Genomic DNA, 10,347 nt, shown 5'->3' on the forward strand with positions numbered 1-10,347 from the left:
AAATCTGCAAACAATAAATACTGAAGAGGGTGTGGAGAAAAAGGAACCTATCTACACTGTTGATGGAAATGTCAACTGGTATAGTGTGTATGGAGAACAGTATGAAGGTTCCTCAAAAATCCAAAAATAGAGCTACCATATGATCCAGCAATCCCAATCCTGGGCATCCCACTCCAGAGAAAACCATAATTTGAAAAGATACACGCAACCCACTGCTCATTGCAGCACTATTTACAGTAGCCAGGACAAGAGACAACCTAAATATCCATAATGGATGAAAGGATAAAGAAGGTGTGGTGCATGTATACAGTGGAATATTACTCACCAATAAACACAAAATAATGCCATTTGCACTGACCTGGATGGACCTAGAGATTGTCGAATTGAGTGAAGTAAGCCAGAAAGAAACAAATATCATGTGATGTTGCTCATACGTGGAATCTTAATGGTACAAACGAACTTATTTACAAAACAGAAACAGATGTAGATACAGTCCTATGGTTACCAGGGGGAAGACCCCCGGAGGAGGAAATGCCAACCCGCTCCAATATTCCTGCCTGAAAATTCCCATGGACAAAGGAGCCTGGGAGGCTACAGTCACAAAGAGTTGAACACAACTGAAGTGACTTAGCATGCACATATTAGTCAAAGACTGTAGATAATACCAAGTAATTGAAACAAATGTGAATGTTTCTCAGTAGAAAAATGGTCAGATTATGGCAAATGATTTTATGGAATAATGTGCTACTAAAAAGAATGAGGGGTACCTATATGTACTAATAGGTGAAGGGCTCCAAGATAAATTTTATATTGAAAAGTCAGTCACAGAACAACACACAATGTCAAAATAAAACAAATACAGAGAAAGACATAGTCTGGTAACAAAGCAAATAAAGAATTAATGTTAATATAGAAAATTAGATTTGGTAATTATTGCACAACTCTGACTATTCTAAAATAAACTTAATTGTACACTTTAAATAGATGAATTATGTGAACTATTTTTAAAAAGTAGCCTAAAAATCGATAAAAATAGAGTCAAACTATTTTAAAAAGTAGTCTAAAAATCATGCAAATTCTCTGGCGGTTCAGTGGCTGGGACTCAGCGCTTTCACAGCCAGGGCCCAAGTTTAATCCCTGGTTGAGGAACTAAGATCCTATAGCCACAGGGCATGGCCAAATTAAAATAAAAAAGAAGTCTAAAAATCAATGGCTTGATATGCTAACATTTAGTAGGGGGTGGCTTTATTTGAGATATAAGCTAATAATAAATTCACAAATATATTTACAACTGCTTTTTCAACTCATCTCCTCTTAACTATTAGGAAATATTTCTATTTTTGAAATCCTTGAGAGCAATGCAGGGAAGACAAGAGAAGTTCACTTTAACAGATGAAGAGGTTATTACATGAGGCAGACTTGGGAGAGGCATTCCTTCTACGTGGAAACCTCTGGAAATTGCAGAAAGTAAATGTAAGTTAGGGCAATCTGCCTGTTGAGCTATAAAAAATTGAGACCCAGCGCTTCCAGTTTATGTACACCTTGAGTCAACTCACTGACTTTCAACTTATCAACTCTTTCTTTCTCTTTATTGACACAAAGGAACAACAGAAGCTAAAATCCAGGTGTATGGTCATCTCATGCGATAAAATGCTTATCTGCCTTTGCAACACAAAAAAGTTACACAAGTGAAAAATCAATAAACTTATCCTTTGCTCAATAAATACTCTAGTAGCTCAGAGTTCAGGCAAAGTAGCCATGGACAAAGACTGCCACTGCCAGGAGGATGATGGCGTTGATGTTCACTACTGTCCTCCATAAGGGCTTCTCAGACGTGTCCGTCAGCTTCTTCTTCCGGGCTTCTTCCTCCTCTTCGCTCAGTTTGGGGCCTTTCCTCTGCAAACCGCAGAACAAGTCGTAAGCCTTCCTGAGACATCCACGAGTTTCCTCAGGATTATCTGAAATGAAGAAATAAATGATCACAGAACACGGGAAATACAAACCCTGTCAATGGAGTACAGGTGATTGTAAAGGGAGATTATAGCTGCTGAGTGTTACAGAAATCCCTGGCACACAAGGATAGATGGTGGATGGATGGACAGACAGGCTGACGGACAAGTGGATGTAGGGCTGGACTTCACATGCAGCAAATTGTCTTGGTTGTTGGGAAGGTAAGATTTTAAAGTCTAAGTTTGCCATAAACTTAAGAGCTTTTTCCAAAGCTGAATTTCATGGCATTAAAAAAAAAAGAAAGAAACAAAGACAGTTACATAGAGTTTATATACGAAAACCAAGTGTAAACCAGGTATTACCACTGTCAACACCATCATGGGCTTCTTCGTGCCTTTCCTCTTCTGTGTCTAAATCAATTCGTTCCTCTGTACTATTTCGAAGAGCCCAGCACAGGCGATACAGCTAACCAGAGACCAGAGACAAACATATTAGTGACAGCAAGTGTTTACAATAATGCAATGATACATTGGTTTATTGTACAGCGCAAAAAAATCAAACAGCCTGGGAAACTACAGACCACAAAGAAGAGATCTTCCACCACTCTCACCCACAAAAACATTTATCATTTAAAATTATTTCTGCAATATACAGAGTGAAGTAAGCCAGAAGGAAAAACACCAATACAGTATACTAACGCATATATATGGAATTTAGAAAGATGGTAACAATAACCCTGTGTACAAGACAGCAAAAGAGACACTGATGTATAGAACAGTCTTATGGACTCTATGGGAGGGGGAGAGGATGGGAAGATTTGGGAGAATGGCATTGAAACATGTATAATATCATGTATGAAACGAGACGCCAGTCCAGGTTCGATGCACGATACTGGATGCTTGGGGCTAGTGCACTGGGACGACCCAGAGGGATGGTATGGGGAGGGAGGAGGGAGGAGGGTTCAGGATGGGGAACACATGTATACCTGTGGCGGATTCATTTTGATATTTGGCAAAACTAATACAATTATGTAAAGTTTAAAAATAAAATTAAAAAAAAGAAAAAAAAAGTTATTTATGGTTTTAATAATATTTCTGTTTTCTGGTAGTTATTAAAAAATCATCAGTAATATGTTTAAAACCCTTATTTCCAGGTCCCACTGTATGGGACTCACACACGAGTTGAAGCTTTAAAAGGCAAAGAATCCTTTGAAAATGAGCATATCTATTACTCATTACTCACATGTACATCAGGAATGGGTTTTGTTAACAGGGAAATTCCCAGGGTGATCAGTATGGAAACAAAAAAGAGAATGAGGGCAAAGTACAGATAGTGTACTCCACAGATGACTTGGGGGCAGTTACTGGCGGCCAAACAACTCCCCGTTCCATAGACAAACTCTGCGATCATACGGATGAGGCCAATCACAAATCCAACAATCAGACCCCAGAAGGCTCCCCGAGAAAGAAACAAGAGTAAAATTTGTGTATTTAGAAAAGACAACACACTCATTCAAGAAAGTCATAATTATCATCCTGTTTTCTCCACTCAGGACCAACAAATGGCTCACCTTGACCACAAGGTCGTCAAAGCAGGGGGAAAATGAAAATACCTGCATTCCCAGTGGGCTGTTGCTCTCTGTGGTTCTGAAAGATCATTCCACTGTTGGTTCTCCAACTCCAGGACACTACTGCCTACCCTGACAAAAACTCAAGTTTTCTTTGTGTTTGACTTTATAAATATATATATATGTTAAAACTTGTGACATTTTGGTGAATAAACATAACTATGCCTTCAGTTCAGTTCAGTCGCTCAGTCGTGTCCGACTCTTTTCGACCCCGTGAATCGCAGCACGCCAGGCCTCCCTGTCTATCATCAACTCCCGGAGTTCACCCAGACCCACGTCCATCGAGTCAGTGATGCCATCCAGCCATCTCATCCTCTGTCGTCCCCTTCTCCTCCTGCCCCCAATCCCTCCCAGCATCAGAGTCTTTTCCAATGAGTCAACTCTTCGCATGAGGTGGCCAAAGTACTGGAGTTTCAGCTTCAGCATCATTCCCTCCAAAGAAATCCCAGGGCTGATCTCCTTCAGAATGGACTGGTTGGATCTCCTTGCAGTCCAAGGGACTCTCAAGAGTCTTCTCCAACACCACACGTCAAAAGCATCAATTCTTCGGTGATCAGCCTTCTTCACAGTCCAACTCTCACATCCATAGATGACCACAGGAAAAACCATAGCCTTGACTAGACGGACCTTTGTTGGCAAAGTAATGTCTCTGCTTTTGAATATGCTATCTAGGTTGGTCATAACTTTCCTTCCAAGGAGTAAGAGTTTTTTAATTTCATGGCTGCAGTCACCATCTGCAGTGATTTTGGAGCCCCCCCAAAATAAAGTCTGACACTGTTTCCACTGTTTCCCCATCTATTTCCTATGAAGTGATGGGACTGGATGCCATGATCTTCATTTTCTGAATGTTGAGCTTTAAGCCAACTTTTTCACTCTCCACTTTCACTTTCATCAAGAGGCTTTTGAGTTCCTCTTCACTTTCTGCCATAAGGGTGGTGTCATCTGCATATCTGAGGTTATTGAGATTTCTCCAGGAAATCTTGATTCCAGTTTGTGTTTCTTCCAGTCCAGCGTTTCTCATGATGTACTCTGCATATAAGTTAAATAAGCAGGGTGACAATATGCAGCCTTGACGTACTCCTTTTCCTATTTGGAACCAGTCTGTTGTTCCATGTCCAGTTCTAACCGTTGCTTCCTGACCTGCATAGAGGTTTCTCAAGAGGCAGGTCAGGTGGTCTGGTATTCCCATCTCTTTCATGCCTTAGGTTATACAATTTAAAGAATTGATATTAGATAGTTTGACAACTTTATTAAACTTTTGACAATTAAAAGCATTTATTTTATCTGTGAAGTTGGTGGGCGTAGAAACATGTATCCCTGTTCCCCTGATCAACAATTTGTTGTTGTTTAGTTGCTAAGTTGTGTCTGACCCTTTTGCAACCCCACGGACTATAGCTCGCCAGGCTCCTCTGTGCATGGGATTTCTCAAGCAAGAATACTGGGGTGGATTGCCATTTTCTTCTCCAGGGGATCTTTCCAATCCAGAGATCGAACCCACATCTCCTGCATTGCAGGTGGATTCTTTTCCACTGAGCCACTAGAGAAGCCCGATCAAGATGTTATATTCAGGAAAAACAGTATTGCATACGGATTAAGACTGTGAGCTTAAGATGGAGGAAGACCTTAGTCTGTATCTCAAGGTCCCACTTACTAACGTTAAGTAACATATGGAAAGAACATACATATTAATCTCTCTGCATCTGTTCCTCATCTGAAAATTATTATAATAAGGCTAATACCTGGGAACAAAAAAGCAATTAAGTGTTCAAGGCCCCTAATAATCAATTACATACATCATAACATAAACATTTTAAAAATCTTTATGAATGTAGTAGATTTTTTTCCAAGTACTTCATGTTTTAAACATCTTTTAAATTTTCTTACATCAATCTTTTAAGGTAGGCACTGTGATTGTCTTAATTTTACAGAGTCAAATGGTCTGATTAAGATCACAGTGATACTCAGTGGTAGAGCCAGGACTGGACCCTGGTGGTCTTACTCCAGACCTTGTGTTCCTCAGCTCTGTGACGAGGATGTAGATACTATTTTGTAAGAAATATAAAGACTGTACTCTGAGTGCGCACCATGCTTCTATACACTCTAGTTAGAATTAGGAATTGTAGCTGAGCACAGTTGAAATTGAGAGGGGCCTTGAATTGTATAAATAGGGTGGGAAGAACGCATTTTTCTACCAGTGAATGAAATACCTTTTTCTCACTCCAGCAGGGGAGAAGTTTCCCGATCTTCACTTACCTGTTCGTTGACTCTTTTACAGAAGATGGCAAGCAGGAAGACAGCTGCAATTGGAGGCCCGAGGTAGCTAGAAATAGATTCTATGTAATGGAACAGTTGTCCATTTTGAGCAACCTGTACTAGAGGCACCCACACAATGCTGATGGCAATTAAGAGAATGATAAATAACCTGGGAAGAAAATAGGATGATTTCAATATTAAACAAAAGCCTTATTGGTGCTTGCATTATGTTTTAATTCATTCTGAGGCCATTCATTGATTTTCCAAATAAAATCAAGCTCCTTGACCTCACATGGAGCCACACTGTGCCTAGTGATTGTCTGTTAGTAAAATTCTAATAAAGCAATTGCTTATCTATAATTAGTCATAATATCTTCAACAATGAGATTAAATACTCAAATGTCAGCAATTGATTAATCTGTACTGTGGTTTATGTGATATGTCAGTTGAAACGACAGCACACTATTTCTATTAAGAAGCAATTATTTGCAGATAAAGAAAGCAGACTCCCATGGTGGTCTTTTATCGTAGCTTGAGAGAAACTAAGTCGGTTTGTATAGGTGGGAATTAAAACAGATACGCGGACTGAAGTGGCCGGAAATGCTGATTTGTGCGTTTTGCTACTTGAGTAATTTGACAGGTAGAGAAAGTCGGCTAAAATATTGATAAACAGTAAAAACCTACTAGAGGCTCCTGGGGTCCGGGGATCATGGGTGATTCACTCTTCTAAACTCCAGTTATGCTTGTTGTATAAGTAAACAAACAAGAGCAGTTTACTGGACTTTCTGTAAAAGGTTATCACCGCCCTGTGCTCACCTGGAATAGAGACCTGAAGATTGAGAAGTTTACTGGACTTTCTGTAAAAGGTTATCACTGCTCTGTGCTCACCTGGAATAGAGACCTGAAGATTGAGAGACGAGAGGGGCAAGCGTCTGGGCAGGAGACTGAGGCACAAGCGTCTCATTTAATCTTTACAAAACCTCTGCAACTTTGCAATAAGTAAATGTGATAAACCATGGCAAGTCTGAGCACAGCGCCTAGAACACAGTATAAATTCGGCAGATAACACCCGCTATCCTAGTTGTTATCTTCATTGGAAAGCAAATCACACACCTCCCTTGCTCTTATCTTTGACTGATTTCTAACATACGTGGAATGAAATCCAAAGTCTTGTTACGGCTTAAACGGCCCTGTGTGCCCTTACCTCCCTTTACCTCTCTGACTGTGCTTCCTATCTCCCTCCCAGCTGCTCCTCATGTGCCAGCCTCACCCCTGTGGTCCTCACACGCATGACATATGACTCTTGAAAGCACGCAGCACTGACTGTTCTGTCCACACTGAGCCATGGGACTCACTCCTCTACTTCTTCAGGGTTGTGCTCAAACGTTACGCCCTCAAGGGAGGACTCCCTGAGCACCCGTCTTCAGTAGCCACCAGTCTTTAATCCTGTTTTGCTTGTCTATCTAACATTTTTTGTTATCAGGTATACAATGTGTGTGAGTGTGTGTGTGTGTGTGCACACACACGCTCAGTCATGTCTGACTCTTTGCATCCTCAAGAACTGTAGCCCATCAGGCTCCTCTGTCCATGAGGCTTCCCAGGCAAGAATACTGGAGTGGTTTCCATTTCCTCCTCCAGAGGATCTTCCCGACCCAGGGGTCGAACTCGTGTCCCTTGTGTCTCCTTCATTGGCAGGTGGATTCTTTACCACTGAGCCACCTGGGAAGCCAGGTATAAAGTACATTTATTGTTTGCCTTTCTCACAAGGGCATAAATCCCACAAAGCAGGAAACTGCTTGTCATATATATATCCTTTTTTCATATTTGTATTCTGAGATGTAGTAGACATTTAATAAGAGAGATAAAAAGAAAAGCTCAGTTGATCATTGGGACTTAATGTAGAATGATGCCTAAGACTACATACCTCTTAGTGTGATCGCTGCCTCTCGGGACCTGCTGAATTCTAGTCCGACACTGTCCCCACCACAAAAGCACAGGTGTCTTATTTTTCTTCCTGTCCTTTGTCCAGAGTCAAGATCTGGACAAGTGAGCCCTTGGAATTTTCGCCTCTAGGCGCTTAATTTACTAAAGCAACTGTAACTGTATTCAATAACGCATGACTGTTTAGACAGATGGGCAGTTTCTCTTAATACCTCATTTCTTAATGAATGTAGTTGATAAACTCCTCTGTAGTAGTGTGTGGATGGTTTAATACACATGGAAGCTTCTAGAGACAGTGCATTTAGTCTATCAGAGTAAGTGGGACATGTGCATCCCCAGGAAAGCATGGAAGGAGTATCATGATGATGTGGTTGGGAGATGGTGTGAGGAGAGGAAGAAATAAGAAACAGAGGCATTTGAAAGTCTGGACAAAGCAACTATTTCACTTAAAATGTGGCCCCCAGTTTTGTAGCTAGAAGGATGAAGTTGAATTAAATGTCCTCTAACGTCTCTTCCAAATCTGTCTGCCAATGCAGGAGACACAGCAGACAAGGGTTAGATCCCTGGGTCAGAAGATCATCTGGAGTAGGAAATGGCAACCCACTCCAGTATTCTTGCCAGGGAAATCCCATGGATGGAGGAGCCTGGAGGGCTACAGTCCATGGGGTTTCAAAGGAGTCAGACACAGCTTAGCGACCAAGCATAACGGTCTCTTCCTCCTACTCTAGAATGCTATGGTTAGTTTCCTGAACCCAAAGTTGAGGAGGTTCTAGCTCATTTATCTGCCTTTTTCTTTCTTTCTTTTTAAAAATATTTATTTATTTGGTTGTACCCAGTCTTAGTTCCCCAACCAGGGATCGAACCCAGGCCCCCCTGCATCGGGAGTGCAAAGTCTTAGCCACTAGACCACCAGGGAAGTCCCTATGTCTGCTTTTTTTGCAGAGAAATTTTAGACAGAAACCAGGAGTGTCTCACCGTCCAGCTATGAGGAGCTCTTTCTCAGATGCTCTCTTCCGGATCTTGGTGTACAGATCGATGGTGAAGAGGGCACTGGCGCTGTTGAAGATGGACGTCAGGGAGCTCATGAGAGAGGCCAGCATGACCGACATCATCAGGCCTCGCAGTCCTGGGGCCGGGAGAGGGCGCAGCCACTGGTTAGGAGCTGAACACCATGGTCTACGAGGACCTTGCCAAACCTGGAATAGTCACTGACTGGTGTGCCTGTCGACATGGATTATCATATGGCACTTCCTGCACGTTTCCTGGTGCCTTGATAATAGTCCAGCATATAATTTTGGTTGTATATATAAACTTAGAGACCATTTGAAAGACAGGAAACCGGGTTCTGCCACCTTTCTTTGGGGAGGAATTCTTGGCTTCCTGAAGGTTAGGGAACTGGAGAGGGAAAAGCCTGGTGGGAGGTTCTCTTGAAGACATCTTTGGTGGGCAAAGCAGAGTTTTGAAAAATTGTGGCAACTGTACCCTTCAGTTCCCTCTGCTTATTAGTAATGCCATGTAGGCTTCCCAAAGTGTGAAAGAGGGTGGATGGGGTCACCTGCGGGTCCTGCTCCCTTCCTCTTGACAACGCTCATGTGGGTCGGGGAGGAGAAAGGTCGCAAAAGTGTCAGCCAACCTTCAATGAGCCTAAGGTACAGGATCACCTGCTCACTACTGAGCCCCTTACCCTGCTCACCATCCAGTATCCTAATAACTTTCTTATTTCACATAATGTGTGGTTTGTTTTTTATCTCACCAAACTGGAATGTGAATTTTAATAGGGGATTTTGTGCCTACTTCACTGATGTTTTCTGAGCACCAGGCAGTGTCTGGCACATAGTAGGCACTCAATAAACAGTTGCAAATTAAATAGATTGAGGTATATTATTTGGGTACCACTGCTGTAAAGAAAGCAGAATGAATATTTAACCTCTAGTCCTCTGAACTTCTAAGTTTATTGCTATGAAACTCTTATTGATAAATCAATCTTTTAAATGCCCCTGATTGCCTTGATAGTTTTGAATTCAGAGGAGTAAGAATTCTTCTAATAAGAATTATATCTGGTTAATTTCTGTATTCCCCAGGCCAAGAACAGGGCTGGTAGCCTATGGAAGGTGTTCAAGAGAGGTTCGATGAAAACAACAGAATTAATGGAAGTAAGAATGATTAAGGATTATGCCATAACCCTTTCTCATGGCCCATCTACAGACCTGGCCTCTGAGGCAGTCCCAGCACAAAGATTTATCAAGGTATGATTGATAGATATCAATTGTAGTATTAAGGTGTACAACTTGATGTGACATGGTTACCACAGTCAGGCTAATTAACATATCCATCACTCACATGGTTACCATATTCTGGTTTTGTGATGATTATACTTGAGATCTATTCTCTTAGTTTTAAGCATTAGTAATGTATTATTATTAACTATAGTTAATATATATACATATATATGTGTGTATATATATATAGTTAATATATATACATTAGGTCTCTAGAACTTATTCATCTTATAACAGAAAGTTTATACCCTTTGTGATCAACATCTTCCCATGACTGCCCCTCTCCACCCTAGCCGC

The 10,347-nt window shown here is 41.2% G+C and overlaps 1 protein-coding gene across 1 annotated transcript in view; it reads right to left on the reverse strand.

Annotated features, from left to right (window-relative positions):
- Positions 1 to 1,743: 1,743 nt before the first annotated feature.
- Positions 1,744 to 10,347, reverse strand: part of SLC5A4 (solute carrier family 5 (glucose activated ion channel), member 4) — a 28,161-nt gene continuing 19,557 nt past the window's right edge. Inside the window, exons 11-15 of the mRNA XM_010828822.1 lie at positions 8,747 to 8,897; positions 5,827 to 5,999; positions 3,193 to 3,404; positions 2,313 to 2,415; positions 1,744 to 1,958 (exon numbers count right to left, since the gene is read on the reverse strand). Coding sequence (XP_010827124.1) covers positions 1,744 to 1,958; positions 2,313 to 2,415; positions 3,193 to 3,404; positions 5,827 to 5,999; positions 8,747 to 8,897 — 854 coding nt within the window. The remainder of the gene's footprint in view (positions 1,959 to 2,312; positions 2,416 to 3,192; positions 3,405 to 5,826; positions 6,000 to 8,746; positions 8,898 to 10,347) is intronic.

Source organism: Bison bison, unplaced genomic scaffold (genome assembly GCF_000754665.1).
Source record: "Bison bison bison isolate TAMUID 2011002044 unplaced genomic scaffold, Bison_UMD1.0 scf7180017864495, whole genome shotgun sequence".
Classification (NCBI taxonomy): domain Eukaryota; kingdom Metazoa; phylum Chordata; class Mammalia; order Artiodactyla; family Bovidae; genus Bison; species Bison bison.